The sequence below is a fragment of the Scyliorhinus torazame genome, chromosome 1 (assembly GCF_047496885.1).
Source record: "Scyliorhinus torazame isolate Kashiwa2021f chromosome 1, sScyTor2.1, whole genome shotgun sequence".
Lineage (NCBI taxonomy): Eukaryota > Metazoa > Chordata > Chondrichthyes > Carcharhiniformes > Scyliorhinidae > Scyliorhinus > Scyliorhinus torazame.
In genome coordinates, this window is record NC_092707.1 from 249155466 (window position 1) to 249178055 (window position 22590).

Genomic DNA, 22590 nt, shown 5'->3' on the forward strand with positions numbered 1-22590 from the left:
GTCTCTTTATAGCTGGGGGAGGTACTTTAAGAACTGGGTCAACTGCTACACCAACCGGCAACCCCCCCCCCCCCCGCCTCCCATTCTTTTTCACTGCTCTCTTCAATAATATAAGTTTACCATTCGAAAAAGGGAATACCAATACTGTCACCTATAATTTATTATACTTTGTTACTGTTCAGAGGAGGAGGAAAAAATAAAAAAAACTGATACAAAGTTGGCGAGGCAAGAAATGGAGGCCTGACTGTAGCAATCAGTTAGGAATTCAACGAACAAGGAAACAAGCCTCCTTTCATTTAACTATGCCAGCAAATGTTCACCTGATAGCAAATAACAATGAACGACTTCTCCAGAAAGCTAGTGCAGGCATTAAGATTCATCCTCTCATTTTGCAAATACTTAATGAAGAGGCCCACACCAAAAGTATCTTTTAAATGTTCAAATGGATTCAAGTAAATGCTTGTCAGGGCGGCACAGTGGTGCAGTGGTTAGCACTGCTGCCTCACGGCACTGAGGACCCAGGTTCGGTCCCGGCCCCGGGTCACTGTCCATGTAGAGTTTGCACATTCTCCCCGTGTTTGCGTGGGTCTCAACTCTGCAACCCAAAGGTGTGCAGGTACGTGGATTAACCATGCTAAATTGCTCTTCAATTGGAAAAAATTATTGGGTACACACATTTATTTTAAAAAAGAACAAAGAAAAGTACAGCACAGGAACAGGCCCTTCGGCCCTCCAAGCCTGCATCGACCATGCTGCCCGTCTAAACTAAAGTCTTCTACACTTCCGGGGCCCGTATCCCTCTATTCCCATCCTATTCATGTATTTATCAAGATACCCCTTAAACATCATTATCATCCCTGCTTCCACCACCTTCTCCGGCAGCGAGTTCCAGGCATCCACTTCCCTCTGTGTAAAAAAAACCTGCTTTGTACATCTCCTCTAAACCTTGCCCCTCGCACCTTAAACCTATAACCCCAAGTAATTGACCACTCTACCCTGGGAAACAGTCTTTGACTATCCACTCTGTCTATGCTCCTCATAATTTTGTAGACCTTTATCAGGTCGCCCTCAACCTCCGTCGTTCCAGTGAGAACAAACCGAGTTTATTCAACCTCTCCTCATAGCTAATGCCCTCCATACCAGGCACATCCTGGTAAATCTCTTTTGCACGCTCTCTAAAGCCTCAACATCCTTCTGGTAGTGTGGCGACCAGAATTGAACACTATACTCCAAGTGTGGCCTAACTAAGGTTCTATACAACTGCAACATGACTTGCCAATTTTTATACTCAATGCCCCGGCCAATGAAGGCAAGTAAATGACTGTCTTAAAAAATGTTAACCTGACTTTAGGTTTTATGATTTATCATACTGTATGATCACATATAATTTTATCATACTGTGAGGCAGTAGTTAGCACTACAGCCTCATGGCCAGGGATCCGGGTTCAATTCCTGCCTCGGGTGACTGTGTGGAGTTTGCACATTCTCCCCGTGTCTGAGTGGGTTTCCTCCAGGTGCTCCGGTTTCCTTCCATTGTCCAAGGATGTGCGGGTTAGGTGGATTGGCCATGCTAGATTGCCCCTTAGTGTCCAGGGATGTGCAGGTTAGGCTGTGGGGATAGGGTGGGGTGAATGGGGGAAGTGGACCTGGGTAGAGTGCTCTTTGAAGGTTGGTGCAGACTCGATGGGCCAAATAGCCTTCTTCTGTACTGTAGGGATTCTATTCCGATTCATTGTTCTAATATCAACACTTTTGAAACAAGATTTATTGGACGTTTTCATTGTTTTAACAATTCATTGTACAAATCAGATACACCCACTAAAATGTCAGCATGAAACCTTTAAGTTTGGTAAATTTTGGGTGGGATTTTCCACCCCCAGGCGTGTGTGCCTCAGCAGCCTGCTGTTCGCTGGTGGAGTGATTCTCTACTCCCACTGCTTGTCAATGGGATTTCCCACTGACGCCACTGGGAAACCCGCGGACGGGGGTGGGAAAAGAGAATCCAAATGGATGGAGAATTCCGGACCTTGGTGAAAAGCAAAATCTATTGGTTTTTGAAGCGTGATTTATAAGGATTTCCAAATTTTTTAATGGATGTATGATTTACCTGACTTCCTAGAAGTACTTATGCAAATGGTTAATCAAAATTATTGTACTTACTTTAAAATATTCAATTTCTTTAAATGAATTATTTCAAATAAATCCAATTTAATCCTTTGCTCCAGTGCCTTTTCACTTTAGCCGCCCACACCTGCCTACGAGTTTCACTTGCACTATACAGTGCAATTGGGTCTTACTGTAGCTGATGCTGAGAGAGAATCTTTCCTGCTTCAAAATGAAATTTTCACCATGGGTTTCCTGGTAGGTAGTTGATAAATTGATTTGAAGTCCACAGCAAGTGCTGCCCCCCCCCCGCGCGCCCCCCCCCGCCCCCCCCCCCCGCGCCCCCCCCGCGCCCCCCCCCCGCGCCCCCCCCCCCCGCGCCCCCCCCCCCGCGCCCCCGCTCCGGCCCCGCCCCCAAAATCCAGCCCCTAGTTTTCTTTTCAGTTCAGAGCACAAATCCATGTCTGGCGGGTCACTAAGATCGAATCTCTCCTCTGGAACATGTTTAAAACTCAACCACATCCCTCAGGATGCTGAGAACCTCACCCATGAACAAATAACTGCTCAGGAATCAAATGCAGTGAATATTCTTCCCTGGCCTCCCCATCTGCACACTTCACAACTCCAGATATTCCAGAACACTGTGAAGAAGGGGACATTGGTCACAAAGTCCACCCACACTTAGTCTTCCCTAAATTACACCATCACCTGGAAGTTTCTCTCCAAGCCACCCACCATCCTGACTTGAAAACATATCGCCGTTCCTTCACTGTGGCTGGTTCAAAATCCTGGAACTCACTCCCTAACAGCACTGCAGGTGTACCTTCACCACATGGTCTGCAGAGGTTCAAGGAGGCAGCTCACTACCACCTTCCCAAGGGAAATAACTGCTGGTCTAGCCAGTGACGCCCACATTCCATGAATGAATAAAACATGTAAGGACCAGATAATCTGTTGGGAGTAATGATGGTTGAGGGATAAAGATTGTTCAGAACACAGAAGAAAACTCCCCAGCTGTTACCTTGTAACAATGCTGTGTTCTTCTTTACATCCAACCGAGATGGAGATTCAGTTTAATGTGCCATCTGAAAAATGAAACCTCCCAGCAATACAGCACTCCCTCAGTGCTGCATAGAGTGTATCAGGCCAAATTTATCAAGTCTCTGGACTGAGATTTGTACCCACAACCTTTGAGTCAGAGTGCTACCACAGCATGTCTTTTCCAACCAGTTTCCACAACTCCTCTTGTTTGTACCTTTATGCATCTGTTCCCTCATTGAGGCTGGATCCCACAGCCATTAAAAAAACATCCTTTCTTCTCATTATTTCTCTTCAAAAACCTCCTGCAAACATTTTCAAAATCATGGCTTTGATCTCTCCTCTCGTCCCTTCAATCCCTGCTTAGATGCATTCTTTCACACAAGGACCACTAAATATGTACATGATGGCAAAACGCAAGCCATTCATTGTACAATGCATACAATAGTTATATTAGCTTGTATGATACCAGGGACAAGCTTTTCACAACGGCAGTGAAGTTTTCTAACAACTTACAGTCTTTCAGATTGAAGTCGTTGGGAGCCTTGGCAGACCACAGCCTCATGGTATTGACAGTGTTGTTCTTGAATCCTGGCACTGGAGTGTCATAGGGCATGGCAAGGACAACCTGTTTTCATTAACACAAGGTCATTATTTGGCACAGAGAACTCCTAACCAGCAGCAAAGATGCAATACTCCCCTTAGAAACAGGAGTCGATGATTCAGCCCTTTGAATCTGCTCTACCTTTCAATGAGATTGTGGCTGATTTGCCCCTCAACTCCAGTTACCCTCCATTGTTCTATTCCCTTAGCTAACAAAACCCTATTGATTTCAACCTTGAAACTCCATTTGCCTCCCAGCATCTACAGCCTTTGATTATAGATCATAGAATCACTACATTCTTTGATTTAGTTAATTAACTTAAAAGTTGCTGTTTGGTTTAGAAGAAGGTGAATTTTCAATCAGCTTTAAACAGGCTTCTACTTGTAGGCACTTGCAGCTGGAGCTTGTTAATTAGTTAATTGGATTAGGCCAGTTTTCAGAGGCTAGATTCACAGTATAAAAGTGATCCCCTACAGTGCAGACTTTGTTTGCACTGAGTGCTGAATTTGGTGCTTTTTGAGTGCTATAGTAAGAGTTTGGTGACCGAGGGAGTTAGGTGAGGAGGTGCTCCTTTCATTTTGTTTCCGACATTTCCGCAAAGAGTGCGAAGAGAGCCAGGAGTTTACAGAAAGTGTAGCTGACTGGGAGCAGAGTCGGAGGGCGGAGATCTAGTTAGTCCACACGGCAGCTATATTCTGTAAGGTAAGAGGGGATGGAGGCTAGGCCAGTTGCATGCTCCTCCTGTAGGATGTGGGTGGTGAGGGATACCACCGGTGTCCCCGCTGACTATACCTGCGGGAAGTGCACCCAACTTCAGCTCCTCAAAGACCGTGTTAGGGAACTGGAGCTGAAGCTGGATGAACTTCGGATCATCCGGGAGGCAGAGGGGGTGATTGAGAAGAGTTACAAGGAGGTAACCACACCCAAGGTACAGGACAAGAATAGCTGGGTTACAGTCAGGGGGGAAAAAACCAAACAGGCAGACAGTGCAGGGATCCCTCGTGGCCGTTCCCCTTCAAAACAAGTATACCGTTTTGGATGCTGTTGGGGGGGGATGACCTACCGGGGGAAGGCCTTAGCGGCCAGGTCTCTGGCACTGAGTCTGGCTCTGGGGCTCAGAAGGGAAGGGGGGAGAATAGAAAAGCAATAGTTGTAGGAGATTCAATGGTTAGGGGAATAGATAGGAGATTCTGTGGTATCGAGCGAGACTCCCGGAAGGTATGTTGCCTCCCGGGTGCCAGGGCCAGGGATGTCTCGGATCGTGTCTTCAGGATCCTTAAGGGGGAGGGGGAGCAGCCAGAAGTCGTGGTGCACGTTGGTACCAACGACAGAGGTAGGAAAAGGGGTGTGGAGGTAATAAACAAGTTTAGGGAGTTAGGCTGGAAGTTAAAAGCCAGGACAGACAGAGTTGTCATCTCTGGTTTGTTGCCGGTGCCACGTGATAGCGAGGCTAGGGATAGGGAGAGAGTGCAGTTGAACACGTGGCTGCAGGAATGGTGTAGGAGGGAGGGCTTCAGGTATTTGGATAATTGGAGCGCATTCTGGGGAAGGTGGGACCTGTACAAGCAGGACGGGTTGCATCTGAACCAGAGGGGCACCAATATCCTGGGAGGGAGGTTTTCTAGTACTCTTCGGGAGGGTTTAAACTAATTTGGCAGGGGAATGGGAACCGGATTTGTAGCCCAGCAACTAAGGTAGCCGATATTCAGGACGCCAAAGCATGTAGTGAGGCAGTGGGGAAGGGAACACTGACAAAGGAGAGTACTTGCAGGCACGGAGATGGGTTGAAGTGTATATACTTCAATGAAAGAAGCATCAGGAATAAGGTGGGTGAACTTAAGGCATGGATCGGTACTTGGGACCACGATGTGGTGGCCATCACGGAAACTTGGATAGAAGAGGGGCAGAAATGGTTGTTGGAGGTCCCTGGTTATAGATGTTTCAATAAGATTAGGGAGGGTGGTAAAAGAGGTGGGGGGGGTGGCATTATTAATTAGAGATAGTATAACAGCTGCAGAAAGGCAGTTCGAGGAGTATCACCCTATTGAGGTAGTATGGGTTGAAGTCAGAAATAGGAAAGGAGCAGTCACCTTAGGAGTTTTCTATAGGCCCCCCAATAGTAGCAGAGATGTGGAGGAACAGATTGGGAAACAGATTTTGGAAAGGTGCAGAAGTCATAGGGTAGTAGTCATGGGCGACTTTAACTTCCCAAATATTGAGTGGAAACTCTTTAGGTCAAATAGTTTGGATGGGGTGGTGTTTGTGCAGTGTGTCCAGGAAGCTTTTCTAACACAGTATGTAGATTGCCCGACCAGAGGAGGGGCAATATTGGATTTAGTACTGGGTAACGAACCAGGGCAAGTGATAGATGTGTTAGTGGGGGAGCATTTTGGAGATAGTGACCACAATTCTGTGACTTTCACTTTAGTAATGGAGAGGGATAGGTACGTGCAACAGGGCAAGGTTTACAATTGGGGGAAGGGTAAATACGATGTTGTCAGACAAGAATTGAAGTGCATAAGTTGGGAACATAGGCTGTCAGGGAGGGACACAAGTGAAATGTGGAACTTGTTCAAGGAACAGGTGCTACGTGTCCTTGATATGTATGTCCCTGTCAGGCAGGGAAGAGATGGTCGAGTGAGGGAACCATGGTTGACAAGAGAGGTTGAATGTCTTGTTAAGAGGAAAAAGGAGACTTATGTAAGGCTGAGGAAACAAGGTTCAGACAGGGCATTGGAGGGATACAAGATAGCCAGGAGGGAACTGAAGAAAGGGATTAGGAGAGCTAAGAGAGGGCATGAACAATCTTTGGCGGGTAGGATCAAGGAAAACCCCAAGGCCTTTTACACATATATGTGAGAAATATGAGAATGACTAGAGCGAGGGTAGGTCCGATCAAGGACAGTAGCGGGAGATTGTGTATTGAGTCTGAAGAGATAGGAGAGGTCTTGAACGAGTACTTTTCTTCTGTATTTACAAATGAGAGGGGCGATAGATATTGTTGGAGAGGACAGTGTGAAACAGATTGGTAAGCTCGAGGAAATACTTGTTAGGAAGGAAGATGTGTTGGGCATTTTGAAAAACTTGAGGATAGACAAGTCCCCCGGGCCTGACGGGATATATCCAAGGATTCTATGGGAAGCAAGAGATGAAATTGCAGAGCCGTTGGCAATGATCTTTTCGTCCTCACTGTCAACAGGGGTGGTACCAGGGGATTGGAGAGTGGCGAATGTCGTGCCCCTGTTAAAAAAAGGGACTAGGGATAACCCTGGGAATTACAGGCCAGTTAGTCTTACTTCGGTGGTAGGCAAAGTAATGGAAAGGGTACTTAAGGATAGGATTTCTGAGCATCTGGAAAGACACTGCTTGATTAGGGATAGTCAGCACGGATTTGTGAGGGGTAGGTCTTGCCTTACAAGTCTTATTGAATTCTTTGAGGAGGTGACCAAGCATGTGGATGAAGGTAAAGCAGTGGATATAGTGTACATGGATTTTAGTAAGGCATTTGATAAGGTTCCCCATGGTAGGCTTATGCAGAAAGTAAGGAGGCATGGGATAGTGGGAAATTTGGCCAGTTGGATAACAAACTGGCTAACCGATAGAAGTCAGAGAGTGGTGGTGGATGGTAAATATTCAGCCTGGATCCCAGTTACCAGTGGCGTACCGCAGGGATCAGTTCTGGGTCCTCTGCTGTTTGTGATTTTCATTAATGACTTGGATGAGGGAGTTGAAGGGTGGGTCAGTAAATTTGCAGACGATACGAAGATTGTTGGAGTTGTGGATAGTGAGGAGGGCTGTTGTCGGCTGCAAAGAGACATAGATAGGATGCAGAGCTGGGCTGAGAAGTGGCAGATGGAGTTTAACCCTGAAAAGTGTGAGGTTGTCCATTTTGGAAGGACAAATATGAATGCGGAATACAGGGTTAACGGTAGAGTACTTGGCAATGTGGAGGAGCAGAGAGATCTTGGGGTCTATGTTCATGCATCTTTGAAAGTTGCCACTCAAGTGGATAGAGCTGTGAAGAAGGCCTATGGTGTGCTCGCGTTCATTAACAGAGGGATTGAATTTAAGAGCCGTGAGGTGATGATGCAACTGTACAAAACTTTGGTAAGGCCACATTTGGAGTACTGTGTACAGTTCTGGTCACCTCATTTTAGGAAGGATGTGGAAGCTTTGGAAAAGGTGCAAAGAAGATTTACCAGGATGTTGCCTGGAATGGAGAGTAGGTCTTACGAGGAAAGGTTGAGGGTGCTAGGCCTTTTCTCATTAGAACGGAGAAGGATGAGGGGCGACTTGATAGAGGTTTATAAGATGATCAGGGGAATAGATAGAGTAGACAGTCAGAGACTTTTTCCCCGGGTGGAACAAACCATTACAAGGGGACATAAATTTAAGGTGAAAGGTGGAAGATATAGGAGGGATATCAGAGGTAGGTTCTTTACCCAGAGAGTAGTGGGGGCATGGAATGCACTGCCTGTGGAAGTAGTTGAGTCGGAAACATTAGGGACCTTCAAGCAGCTATTGGATAGGTACATGGATTACGGTAAAATGATATAGTGTAGATTTATTTGTTCTTAAGGGCAGCACGGTAGCATTGTGGATAGCACAATGCTTCACAGCTCCAGGGTCCCAGGTTCGATTCCGGCTTGGGTCACTGTCTGTGCGGAGTCTGCACGTCCTCCCCGTGTCTGCGTGGGTTTCTTCCGGGTGCTCCGGTTTCCTCCCACAGTCCAAAGATGTGCAGGTTAGGTGAATTGACCAATGATAAATTGCCCTTAATGTCCAAAATTGCCCTTGGTGTTGGGTGGAGGTGTTGAGTTTGGGTAGGGTGCTCTTTCCAGGAGCCGGTGCAGACTCGGGGGGCCGAATGGCCTCCTTCTGCACTGTGGATTCAATGATAATCTATGATTAATCTAGGACAAAGGTTCGGCACAACATCGTGGGCCGAAGGGCCTGTTCTGTGCTGTATTTTCTATGTTCTATGTACAGTGCAGAAGGAAGTCATTCGGCCAATCGAGTCTGCACCGGCCCTCTGAAAAAGAATCTTATTTGACAATAAGCGATTATTATTACCTAGGCCCATTCCGCCCATCCTAACCCTGTAACCCAGTAACCCCACCTAACCTTTTGGAAATTAAGGGGAAATTTTGCAAGGCCAATCTACCTAACCTGCACATCTTTGGACTGTGGGAGGAAACAGGAGCACCCGGAGGAAACCCACGCAGACACGGGGAGAACATGCAAACTCCACACAGTCACCCAAGGTCGGAATTGAACCTGGGTCCCTGGCGCTGTGAGGCAGCAGTGCTAACCACTGTGCCCCCATGCCACCGGGTGGAAAGAATTCCAGATTTCCATTGTCTCTCGCAAATCATCCCTCAATCTTCTAAACTCAAGCGAATTTAAGTCATATCCGCAACCTGAATTTACAATTTAATCCTCCAAGTCTCACGATTTTGACATATCGGCACGGTATACTCTCCAAAACCAATATATCCTTCCTGAGGTACAGTGCCCAGAACCAAACGCTGTACTCCAGGTGGAGCCTGACCAAAGCTCTGTACAATGGCAGGATGACTTGCTTCCTTTTGTATTCCAGGCCCTTCAGGTACAAAAAGGAATGTTGGCCTTCATCTTGCTGGGAATTGGCCAGTGGTGGAAAATTATTTTGCTTTCCCTGGAAAGTAACTTTTTTTTAAAAATGTACTGCATTTTCTTCCTGCGCCATCAGTTAAAGACAAAATCTCTTTGTCTTCAGACTTACAATGCTTAGTTACCTACCCAAGGTATAAACACCTTTAAAGCATTTCAACATACTGACTGTTCACAAGTTAATAGCACTAACACCTTTTTTCTGGCAAGAATTGAGTGTTGTATCATAGAATGGTAAGTTATAGATTTGCGGGAATGAAATTAGTTTTCCTGTCTCGACATGAAGTATCTTGCTTTCTCTCATCAACTTCTCTGGTGGCACAAAGATCATTCATGCAACAAAGGCATGAGCACAAACTGGTTAACTTACCACCCCATGCCACTCTACTCCACACCAATACATTGCTTTCCCTCTCCTTTTCCTGCCAGGAGTCATCTTAAAGAGACAACTATCTGAAAAATGCAGTAGATACAGATTCCATATAGGGTCAGGCTGACAAGGCACTTAGGCCACGAACAGAAACTGTCACGAGGCCCTGGCTGCAAACAAAACTGACCATCTGCAAGAGCACTCAAGTCAACACAAACTCGTTATCGCTATATGGGTTTTGTGATTACCCACTCTGTTTACACAAAAGAACAAGATCATACTATGAATATGTAATGAACTTCTAGACACAGGTGATCAACTTTGCAGCAGGACTAAGGACAGACAAAAGAAGAATCAGACTCCATAAGGGGCTGATGGCTGGTCAGACGAGGGTGTTTCAGAGGACAATGGGTCTTGATTGAATCAACCTGGATAAACAGGGGTATCCTGTTTTCCCCATTAAAGTGTTGGGGTATTAAATGGCATTGGAGGAAGTTCAGAGGAGGTTCACTAGGTTGATTCCAGGGATGAGGGGTTTGTCAAATGGAGAGAGATTGAACAGTTTAGGCCTATCCTCTCTAGAGTTTAGAAGAATGATGGAAGAGAAAATTGAGATATACAAGATGATAAAAGGTATGGACAAAGTAGACGTGGAGCGGATGCTTCCTCTTGTGGGGCATTCTAAAACAAGAGGTCATAGTCTTAGGATAAGAGGTAGCAAACTTAAAACGGAGTTGAGGAGAAACTACTTCTTCCAAAGGGTTGTGAATCTGTGGAATTCACTACCCCAGAGTGCGGTGGATGCTGGGACAGTGAGTAAATTTAAGGAGGAGTTAGACAAATTTTTATTTGGTAATGGGTTGAAGGATTATGGCAGGATGGTGGACTTAAGGCCAGGATGAGATCAGCCATGAGCAAATGGCAGAGCAAACTCGATGGGCCAAATGGCCTAATTCTGCTCCTAGACCTTATGAACTTATGGGAAAATGGCCGGTTGTGGCCGGAGACCTATGACTCAAGCTAGCATACTAGTACAAAGGAAGGAACATTTGGAACAGATCTTTAGTGGTAACCTGGGAGTCCCAGGCACAAACATCGCAAGAAGAAGGGACCTTGGGTTTCGAAGTCCAGAGAAGACATCAACATCAAGTGACTGTAGCCTGGCCAGCCTCCTTCACTAAGTGCGGGAGACATTGCTCAGCTGTGCGTCGGAGTCATACTTGTTGAGTGAGAGAATTGTGAATAAAATTGAATTAAGGCGTGTACCTGTTTTATTCTTTGTTCATCTCGCAAATAAGGGCACCGGTGTAAAACTTGATTAATACACTGGTCGAAGTTTCTGAATTGGACAGATACACCACATAGTAATTTTCAAAAGGGATATGTAATTGAAAAGGAAAAATCTGCAAAATTATGGGGAGAAAACAGCCAAATTGGGACTAACTAGATAGATCTTTCAGAGAACTGACATTGGAATTATGTTTTTCCTGTGTGGTTTGATTCTATGAATACTTTTCTCAGTTTTTCCACAAAAAAGGTAGTGAATATCTGGAACATTCGCCCCAAGAAAGCTATGATGATTCGAGGAGCTGAAATGACGGATTCCTATTCTTTTGGCAGAAAGTTCCCACGTTGGTAGAGTCAGCTGCTTTGATGGTGTGACTGCAATCTATCATTCTCCCCTAAAAATTCTACAATTTGCAGTTTAAGCAGTACATACCTGAGTATCAACCCATTTGTTGTCATCTGCGGAATGCTCAACCCGCCCATAGAAATGAACAGGGAGCATGTATTCCGGCCGTGCCTTTTCCCAAGGGTTACCATAGCGCAGCCAATCATCAGCTTCTTCCACCTTTAAATTAATAAAAGTAAATAAAACAAACAAATCAATGGAATGGAATGGCTACAATTTATCTCCTACGGATCTCTGCCCTAAGGAAAGCAAAGTTTTATCTTTGGGACTGCCCCAAAGAAAGCAATGATAAACCTGTGGGCAGCAGGGTAGCATTGTGGATAGCACAATTGCTTCACAGCTCCAGGGTCCCAGGTTCGATTCCAGCTTGAGTCACTGTGCGGAGTCTGCACATCCTCCCCGTGTGTACGTGGGTTTCCTTCGGGTGCTCCGGTTTCCTCCCACAGTCCAAAGATGTGCAGGTTAGGTGGATTGGCCATGATAAATTGCCCATAGTGTCCAAAATTGCCCTTAGTGTTGGGTGGGGTTACTGGGTTATAGGGATAGGGTGGAGGTGTTGACCTTGGGTAGGGTGCTCTTTCCAAGAACCGGTGCAGACTCGATGAGCCGAATGGCCTCCTTCTGCACTGTAAATTCTATATATCATATCTATATCAAACCATTCATGCTGCAGAGCAGGGGTTTGGGATTTCAGACCTCTCTGCGGGTACAATTTATCTGGAATTCTCCGATTGGGGACAGATGGTCTCCCTGGTAAATGGTAAAAATGGGCAACAGTTTGTAGAAAAATTATGGATACCTACAACTTTGCAGACCCTACTGGAGGTAGCAATATGGCCTCAGAGCTCATTGCATTCGGCCATGTTCATTGGACCAAGGCAAGAAAAATCATTTGCGTGCATGTGAAGGGACTAGGAACCAAGCCATTGGCAGTCCCAGCAGAGTCTCTGCTCCAGAGTCACTGTTGCACTCTTAGAACTCATGACCTCAGTTGCTTATCCTGTGACTCCACTGGAGGTCGCAACCCACTGTTTGGGAATCCCTGGTCTAGTCTCATACCTTTGTAAATCCACTGTGCAAATGTTATTTCTGAGAGCCAGCTGTGGCTCTGTGGTAGCACTCTCTCACCTCTGGGAGAGGAAGGTTGTGGATCAAAGCCTACTCCAGAGACCTGAGCAAAGTCATAGCTAATAATTACTCCTCAAACGAGATCACTGACCATTATCACATGCCTGTTTGTGGGGCCTTACTGTGCACCAATCTGGTCAATGCCAGTGAAGAGTACAACATGAATTTAGCACTGGATTTTAATAAGGGACCTGGGTGGGAGGGGGTATTCTAATTTAGGGGCAGCACGATGGCACAGTGGTTAGAACTGCTGCATCACAACTCCAGGGTCCCAGGTTCAATTCCGGCCTCGGGTGATGGTCTGTTTGGAGTTTGCACTTCCCCGCCCCCAGGTCTGTGGGGGTGCTCTGGTTTCTTCCCACAGTCCAAAGATGTGCAGGTTAGGTGGATCGGCCATGCTAAATTGTGCCTTTGTGTCCACAAGGTGAGGTTACTGGGTTATGGGGATAGGGTGGAGGCGTGAGCTTGGGTAGGGTGCACTTTCCAAGGCCGGTGCAGACTCGATAGGCCGAATGGTTTCTTTCTGCATTGTAAATTCTATGATCTAAATTGGGTAATTACTGAAAATTGATGCAGGGCTTGCAATGTGTGATCAACCCACACACATTCATTGCCATACGGACAGGACACCACTTGAACTTCATTTTCCTTAATTAATATGGTGCTGTGTAAGAAATAATAATGACTTGCTAATTGTACATTAATTGTTTCTAATTGTAAGCAGAGTGTTTTCAAAAGCTATATTGGCACTCTGAGTGGAGGGGATTACTTCTTGTACCTAACTACTACATTTTAATGACTTGTATGCATGAGCCCCTGAAACACTTTGACCCTCCACATTGCCTAACTTTTCCCTCAGTGATAATCAGATTGATCCTATTTTCATCTAAAATGGATGACCTCACACCAAGTTTACTTGCTCAATTTAAAGATGCCTCGGGGATTACATTTTCAGAAATTTTCAGCACTAGATGAGCTGGGACAGGGGCAAAGTCAAGTGATGGCACAAGTTTGAGGTCAGACGTTTATCTCAAGATCAATGAGCAGCTCGGTAACACAGTGGTTAGCACTGTTGCTTCACAGCGCCAGGGTCCCAATTCCGATTCCCGGCTTGGGTCACTGTCTGTGCAGTCTGCACGTTCTCCTCATGTCTACGTGGGCTTCCTCCGGGTGCTCCAGTTTCCTCCCACAAGTCCCCAAAGACGTGCTTGTTAGGCAAATTGGACATTCTGAATTCTCCCTCAGTGTACCCGAACAGCCGCTGGAATGTGGCGACTAGGGGCTTTTCACAATAACCTCATTGCAGTGTTAATATAAGCCTACTTCTGACAATAAAAATTAAATTAACCAGCGTCGAAATCCACCTGCCACAGTTTAATACACTTCCTTAATCCATCAATCCCTCTGTAATCTTACGCTCTTGGATTACTTGCTACACTTTTAAAAAATAAATTTAGAGTACCCAATTTTGTTTTCCAATTAAAGGGCAATTTAGTGTGGCCAATCCACCTAACCTGCACATCTTTGGGTTGTGGGGGTGAAACCCACGCAGACACGGGGAGAATGTGCAAACTCCACACAGACAGTGACTCGGGGCCGGGATCAAACCCGGGTCCTCAGCGCTGTAGGCAGCAATGCTAACCACTGCGCCACTATGCCGCCCATTACTTGCCACACTAACCAATTTTCTGTCCTCGGCAAACTTAAGATACATGGCTCTCTATTTTGTGACCCAAAGATAAAATTAAAGTTGAGGCCCCATTAGGGACACTGATCTCCTCTTTCCAATTAAAGTTATTATCTAGTAAACCTTCTCTGTCTTTGATCGATCACCTAACCAGTTCAATGATTTTCTTCATTCCAGGAGCTTTAATTTTAGCTGTCAGCAAGCTAGACTGCAATGTTAATTGTGTATCAGTTCAGTTTTAATTATTTTTTATTTTAACTTTTTTCTAAATTTAGAATACCCATTCATTTTTTCCAATTTAGCGTGGCCAATCCACCTGCACATCTTTGGGTTGTGAGGGCGAAACCCACGCAAACACGCGGAGAATGTGGAAACTCCACACGGACAGTGACCCAGGACCAGGATCAAACCTGGGACCTCGGCGCCGTGAGGCAGCAGTGCTAACCACTCCGCCACCACGCTGCCCTATCAGTTCGGTTTTAATTGTATTCAGGTGGTGAGTGTTAATTTTGGACTCACCTGTGCTCATGCATATAGAAACAGAATGAAAGATTGTTGGTTGGTGTTGTACCATAGTGTGTGTTTCTCGGTGTATAAAAGCTTATAAGTGCATAAAGGTTAGGCTTCAGTGTTCTTTCCTTCACCAGCTAGATACAGCCTGTTAGTGGGCAGATAGCTGTATGTGAAGTAGTCAAACATCAATAACAAATACACTTATTTTTTACTCTTTTGTTCAATAGATCATTTAATCATTCCAGCAAACTCACCTGCCAACCATTATGAATCTTCTGATTAAAAATACCAAATTCATAGCGAATTCCATAGCCATATGCTGCCAAACCCAGGGTGGCCAATGAATCAAGGAAGCAGGCTAAATGCAAAAATAAAAACAATCAGCAAAAGTGCCAGCATTGGTTTATCGGTATATTAACTTTTCAACGGTAGGTCACGGTGTTACAAACAGAACATAGACCATACAGTGCAGGAGGCCATTCGGCCCATCGAGTCTGCACAGACCCACTTAAGCCCTCACTTCCACCCTATCCCCGTAACACAAATAATCCCTCCTAACCTTTTGGGACACTAAGGGCAATTTAGCATGGCCAATCCGCCTAACCTGCACGTCTTTGGACTGTGGAGAAAAAACGGTGCACCCGGAGGAAACCCACGCAGACACGGGGAGAACGTGCAGACTCCGCACAGACAGTGACCCAGAATTGAATCGAACCTGGGATCCAGGCGCTGTGAAGCCACAGTGCTAACCACTATGCTACCGTGCTGCCCAAGGAACAGCTTCCAATCTGTTGTGCTTGTTTTTTTTGCAGTACAATTTACCTGAAATTGTACAACCCATCGCAAAAAGTCTGAAGAATTGAAACTGCAAGTTGCACCCATTGAGTTTGTGAGATCTTTTGAGCTGGTTTAAATAAAAACTGTGCAAGAAGATGGCCCCACCCACAAAACTGGCCACATACTGGCTTGAAAAAATTTACAATTTTTCCAATTAAGGGGCAATTTAGTGTGGCCAATACACCTACCCTACACATCTTTGGGCTGTGGGGGTGAGACCCACGCAGACACGAGGAGAATGTGCAAACTCCACACGAACAGTGACCTGGGGCCTGGATCGAACCAGAGTCCTTGGCGCCGTGAGGCAGTAGTGCTAACCACTGCGCCACCGTGCCGCTCCCTCAAAAAAAAATATGACCAAAAAGTAATTTGAGATAACCGGAGGTTGTGAAAGACTCTATACGTATGAAAAATGTCCCGAATGTTTTTCCAACAATGTATTAGGACAACTACAAGAAAATGGCTGCTGCCTGGCTGTCCCAAACAACTGCTAGGAGAGATTTCCTCTCCTCCTCCAGCACCCCCCCCCCCGCCCCCCCCCCCCGCCAAATAAAAGGCCCATTTAAAAAAAAAAGGCTATTACAATGCTCACTCCACATTTAAGCCACTCTCGTTTGCACCTTGGGAGCCAGACTTGGACACATTGCTGCCAACTGGAAGGGGCATGGGAGATAGCACAGTGGTTAGCACTGTTGCTTCACAGTGTCAGGGTCCCTGGTTCGATTCCCGGCTTGGGTCACTGTCTGTACGTTCTCCCCGTGTCTGCGTGGCTTTCCTCCGGGTGCTCCGGTTTCCTCCCACAAGTCCTGAAAGACGTGCTGTTAGGTAATTTGGACATTCTGAATTCTCCCTTTGTGTACCCGAATAGGTGCCGGAATGTGGTGTCTAGGGGCTTTTCACAGTAACTTCATTGCAGTGGTAATGTAAGCCTACTTGTGACAATAAAGATTATTATTAAATAGACACATTGGCAACAACTCACTCAATCCCAGATTTCCCACAGTGAGTTACAGTATTAAAGCAAAGTCCACATTGGGTTTGAACATAGCTCCCAGAGGTTTACACACATAAATGTAAGGGAACAGCAGAGAAAGAAATAGAATTCAAATAAATATGTCTTAAACCAAATTCTAAAATATTTTGTTTTGTGTGTGGGCAGAAAACACAGGTGGAAATAGATCTTATAGACTCTTGTTAAATGAGAACTCTGACTACCTGCCAATCGACCAAGACCTCCATTGCCAAGTCCAGCGTCTTCTTCAATTTCTTCCAGTTCTTCAATGTCTAAACCCAGCTAGAAGTTAGGAGGAGGGAAGAATAGAAGTTTCATCAAATAAGGATCAATCTTTGCTAATATTTCCTGTTCACACAAAGGCAAAATACTGCAGATGGTGGAAATCCAAAAAGAAACAGAAAATGTTGGAAACACACAAGTAACAGAGTTAATATTTCAGGTTGATGATCCTTCATCAGAACTACTCCACCAAGTTTTATTTTCATTCCCCTTTTTCTGTTCATCTCGAGTTACAATTGGTTCAAGGGTAAAACATAACTGCAGACCTGCCCTAGCTTTCCTCTGTCCAAATTCTTACCAGAATTCTGCATCAAGACAATTTTGCTACTGCAACTCAAAGATGCTATTGCACATTTTGCAATTTCCCCCATTCATCAGGCGTAGCTATTTTGTCTCTCATGCTGGCCTAGCCAGTGAAGCCCACATTCCGGAAGTAAATTTAAAAAATGCCTATGTCAGTGCTTTGCTGGGACAATTTAATAGAAGTGTTCAAAGTTGTGAAGAGTTTCAACAGAAGAGATGGGACGAAATGGTTTCAACTGTTAGGAGGGCATGGGTAGGGATGGTCAGTAACCAGTGGGCACAGATCGAATATAATTGGGAAAAGAACCAAGGTGGAGATTAGCAGAATTTTTTTTTTTTTAAATGAGCAAGTTAAAAAAAAAAAATCAAGCATCTGCTAGCTGAAAGGGTGGTGGAAGCTGATTCAGTCGTAACTTCCAAAGGTAACTGAATATTTGCTTGATGAACATAAAAACAAGGAGCAGGAGTAGGCCATCTGGCCCTTCGAGCCTGCTCCGCCATTCAATGAGATCATGGCTGATCTTTTGTGGGCTCAGCTCCACTTTACCGCCCGAACACCATAACCCTTTATTCTTCAAATAACTATGTATCTTTATCTTGAAAATATTTAATGAAGGAGCCTCAACTGCTTCACTGGGCAAGGAATTCCATAGATACACAACCCTTTGAGTGAAGAAGTTCCTCCCAAACTCAGTCCTAAATCTACTTCCCCTTATTTTGATGCTCTGCCTCCTAGTTCTGCTTTCTCCCGCCAGTGGAAACAACCTCCCTGCATCTATCCTATCTATTCCCTTCATAATTTTATATGTTTCTATAAGATCCCCCCTCATCCTTCTAAATTCCAACGAGTACAGTCCCAGTCTACACAACCTCGCCTCGTAATCCAACCCCTTCAGCTCTGGGATTAACCTAGTGAATCTCCTCTGCACACCCTCCAGCGCCAGTATGTCCTTTCTCAGGTAAGGAGACCAAAACTGAACAATACTCCAGGTGTGGCCTCACTAACACCGTATACAGTTGCAGCATAACCTCCCTAGTCTTAAACTCCATCCCTCTAGCAATGAAGGACAAAACTCCATTCACCTTTTAATCACCTATAAACCAACCTTTTGCAACTCTTGCACTAGGACACCCAGGTCCCGCTGCACAGCAGCATATTTTAATATTTTATCATTTCAATAATAATTCCTTTTGCGGTTATTCCTACCAAAATGGATAATCTCACATTAGTCAACATTGTATTCCATCTGCCAGGCCCTAGCCCATTCACTTAAACTATCCAAATCTCTCTGCAGACTTCCAGTATCCTCTGCACTTTTTGCTTTACCGCTCTTCTTGGTGTCGTCTGCAAATTTGGACACATTGCACTTGGTCCCCAACTTCAAATTATCTATGTAAATTGTGACCAATTGTGGGCCCAACACTGATCCCTGAGGGACACCACTAGCTACTGATTGCCAACCAGAGAAACACCCATTAATTCCGACTCTTTGCTTCTATTAATTAACCAATCCTCTACTTTACCCTTAACGCCATGCACCATTATCTTATGCTGCAACCTTTTCAAAAGGCACCTTGTCAAAAGCTTTCTGGAAATCCAGATATACCACATCCATTGGTTCCCCGTTGTCTACCGCACTGGTAACGTCCTCAAAAAATTCCACTAAATTAGTTAGGCATGACCTGCCCTTTATGAACCCATGCTGTGCCTGTCCAATGGGACAATTTTCATCCAGATGCCTCGCTATTTCTTCTTTGATGATAGATTCCAGCATCTTCCCTACTACCGAAGTTAAGCCAACTGGCCTATAATTACCCGCTTTCTGCCTACCTCCTTTTTTAAAACAGTGGTGTCACGTTTGCTAATTTCAAATCCGCCAGGATCACCCCAGAGTCTAGTGAATTTTGGTAAATTATCACGAGTGCATTTGCGATTTCCCTCTTTTAGTACCCTAGGATGCATTCCATCAGGGCCAGGAGACTTGTCTACCTTTAGCCCCATTAGTTTGCCCATCACTACCTTCTTAGTGATTACAATCGTCTCAAGGTCCTCATCTGTCATAGCCTCATTTCCATCAGTCACTGGAATGTTATTTGTGTCTTCCACTGTGAAGACCGACCCAAAAAACCTGTTCAGTTTCTCAGCCATTTCTTCATTTCCCATTGATAAGAAGGAATGTGCAGATATATGGAGAAAAAGCAGAGGAAATTGGAAGAATTGGATAACCCTTTCAGAGGGATGGTCCAAATAACATCCTCTTGTGCTTTATGATTCAATTGGAGGTGCAGTCCAATGCAGTCTCTCTGTTCATTAGCTAGAATGACTGCTCTTGGCTCATGAAACTGTGTGCTGAATGTCAATGTTTTAGATGTCGCATAAATCAATATAACGTCCCAAGTAATGAACATATGGTGCAGCAATAAAATCCTCTTTAGGTTGAAGTAGTGTGCTCATTGCTGCTAGGAAACTGCGCTTGGCAAGAAAATATTGAAGGACGCCGAAGCATATTACTGCAAGCTGCAATGAGGTATAAAACAGAAAGACGATTACCACCTGTGCAATTGTAGATTACCGGTACATTAATTTGTTTCATTTATATGTTTCAAAATGGGATTTTTATAGCACTATGGTCAAAGGGAGCTAAAAAGCAATCTTTGGAGCGAGTACCAAAACCAACATAATTTTAAAGTTGTACAATAATTTTATTAAGTTATGAGCAGAAACACATACCTAAAAGCAAAAATGAAAAATATTCAGCTTCAATGTTAAACTAATCCACCTAGTAAGAACAGTGACTTGCCTTCCATAAATTTAAGCTCATACTCACTTGCTGACCTACAGTGACTCCTGGTCCAATTGAGACATGATCTAAAAATTCTCATCTTTCATTCCCTCGCTCCTTCCTCCCTTACCCTGCAACAAACTTGAGCCCCACAAACCTCTGAGAACTTGGAGTTCCTCTTAGGTTGGGCACTTGTGGGCGGTACACTGGCGCAGGGTCACTGTCCGTGTGGAGTTTGCACATTTTCCCTGTGTTTGTTTGGGTCTCACCCCCACAACACAAAGATGTGCAGGGTAGGTGGATTAGCCAGGCTAAATTGCCCCTTAAATGGGAAAAAAAGCATTGAGTACTCTAAATTTATTTTTTAAAAAGTTGGGCACTTGTGCATCCCCCACTCCCTTCACTCCAACATTTTCAACTGTCTATGCCCTTTGTTCTAGAATTCTCTCCACTGCTCTTCCTTTCAGACGTTTCTCAAAATCGACTGCTTTGAACAAGCATTTTAGTCACCGGTCCGAAGATGTCTTTCTTCAGGCTCAGTGTCACTTTTTGTCTGATTTACACTCCTGAAAAGTGGCCTGCGGTGTTTTACTATTTTAAAGGCAAGTTGTTATTTTTAAAAATAAATTTAGAGTACCCGCAGCATGGTGGCGCAGTGGTTAGCACTGCTGCCTCACGGTGCCGAGGTCCCGGGTTCGCTCCTGGCTCTGGGTCACTGTCCGTGTGGAATTTGCACATTCTCCCTGTGTTTGCGTGGGTTTCGCCCCCACAACCCAAAGATGTGCAGGGTAGGTGGATTGGCCACACTAAATTGCCCCTTAATTGGAAAAATGAATTGGGTACTCTAAAGTTATAAAAAAATAAATTTAGAGTACCCAATCATTTTTTCCCAATTGAGGAGCAGATTGTAGCATGGGCAATCCACCTACCCTGCACATCTTTGGGTTGTGGGGGTGAAGCCCACGGACAGTGACCCGGGGCCGGCATCGAAACTGGTCCTCAGCACCATAGGCAACAGTGCTAATAACTGTGCCACTGTGCCGCCCGGCAAGTTGTTATTAACATAGAACGTCACTTCACAGAAACAAAACAGATCCTGAGCAGTGGATGACCAATAGTAGGGTGAGAGAAAATGCATGAGTTTTGAAATATGGAATTAGAAAAGGAAGAAGTTTTCAGAAAGGGATTTCCAGAGAATTGGGCCACGGTGGCTGAAATCTAAAAATAGCTCAGATGGAAGGGATACACAGGAGGACAGTGAACCACAGGGTAAAGGCTGGGGAGAGGAAGAGATTGCAGAGGAATGCATGATGCCGATAAGAAATTCCAATTAAATATTCTAGTAGAAAGGAGCATATGGATAATAAGAGACCCTGATGAGGGTTTTGGAGTCATGAAGTCCGAAGGCCAAAAACCTGAAAGAGAGACAATATTGAGAAACAGTTGTCTCGGTGATGTATGGTGTTTGAAGGTCAAAAGTTGAATGTAACAGAGAAGTGATCGAGAGATAGAAAGTAGGCTTTCCACAGTAACTTCTACTTGTGACAATAAAAGATTATTATTATTAAACAGGTGGGGGAATAGGAATGGAGAGAAAAAAACATTTATCAAACTAAGGACATACACAGAAACATACATACATAGAAAATAGAAGCAGGAAGAGGCCATTCGGCCCTGTTCCGCCATTCATTTAAAAAAAAACTTTTATTGGCATTTTCAAAATTATATACTTGCTGTTCGTTTTCATTTATTGTACAGCCACAAAAGGTTCCTTCTTAGATTTCTCTACTTACAGTCTACTGTTGCCGTCTGGCTTGCTCAGCCTACAATCCTCCCTATCCCGCTGCCCCCCCCCCCCCCCCCCCCCCCCCCCCCCCGGGGCTCCTCTCTTCTTGACCACCCCACCCTTGCTTCGCCTCTTTTTCACTACTGTTCCCCATTTTTTCTTGCTGGGTTTTGCTATCTCGCCTTGCTCCCCTCCCTGCCACTCCCCGGTCCTTCCTCGCTTTCCTCTTTCTATCTTGTCCTGGCTATTTCCCCCTGGCTACTGGCTATTTATTTATTTATTTATTGGCCACAAACAGGTCTCGGAACAGTCGGGTGAATGGCTCCCATGTTTTGTGGAAGCCCTCTTCCGACCCACGGATGGCGAATTTGATTTTCTCCATTTGGAGAAATTCCGATAGGTCGGACAGCCAGTCTGCAGCTTTAGGTGATGCTTCTGATCACCACCAAGCAGGATTCTACAGCGGGCGATCAGGGAGGCAAAGGTAAGGGCGTCCGCCCTCCTCCCCATGAAGAGATCTGGCTGGTCTGATACCCCGAAGACCGCCACCTTCGGGCATGGCTCCACCCTCATCCCCACCACTTTGTACATTGCCTCGAAGAAGGCTGTCCAGTACCCGGCAGGTCTGGGGCAAGACCAAAACATGTGAGGTGGTTGGCCGGACCTCCTTGGCACCATTTGCATCTATTCTCCACCTCTGGGAAGAACCTACTCATTCGGGTTCTGGTCAAGTGGGCTCTATGTACCACTTTTAGCTGCATTAGGTTGAGCCTCGCGCATGTGGAGGTAGAGTTGACCC

General features: G+C 45.2%; 1 protein-coding gene across 1 annotated transcript in view; it reads right to left on the bottom strand.

The window, feature by feature from the left end:
* pygb (phosphorylase, glycogen; brain) overlaps nt 1-22590 on the bottom strand; it is a 130332-nt gene that overhangs the window by 79006 nt on the left and 28736 nt on the right. The window contains exons 3-6 of the mRNA XM_072504542.1: nt 16841-16919; nt 15043-15146; nt 11488-11619; nt 3658-3769 (exon numbers count right to left, since the gene is read on the bottom strand). Of these exons, the coding sequence (XP_072360643.1) occupies nt 3658-3769; nt 11488-11619; nt 15043-15146; nt 16841-16919 (427 nt within the window). The remainder of the gene's footprint in view (nt 1-3657; nt 3770-11487; nt 11620-15042; nt 15147-16840; nt 16920-22590) is intronic.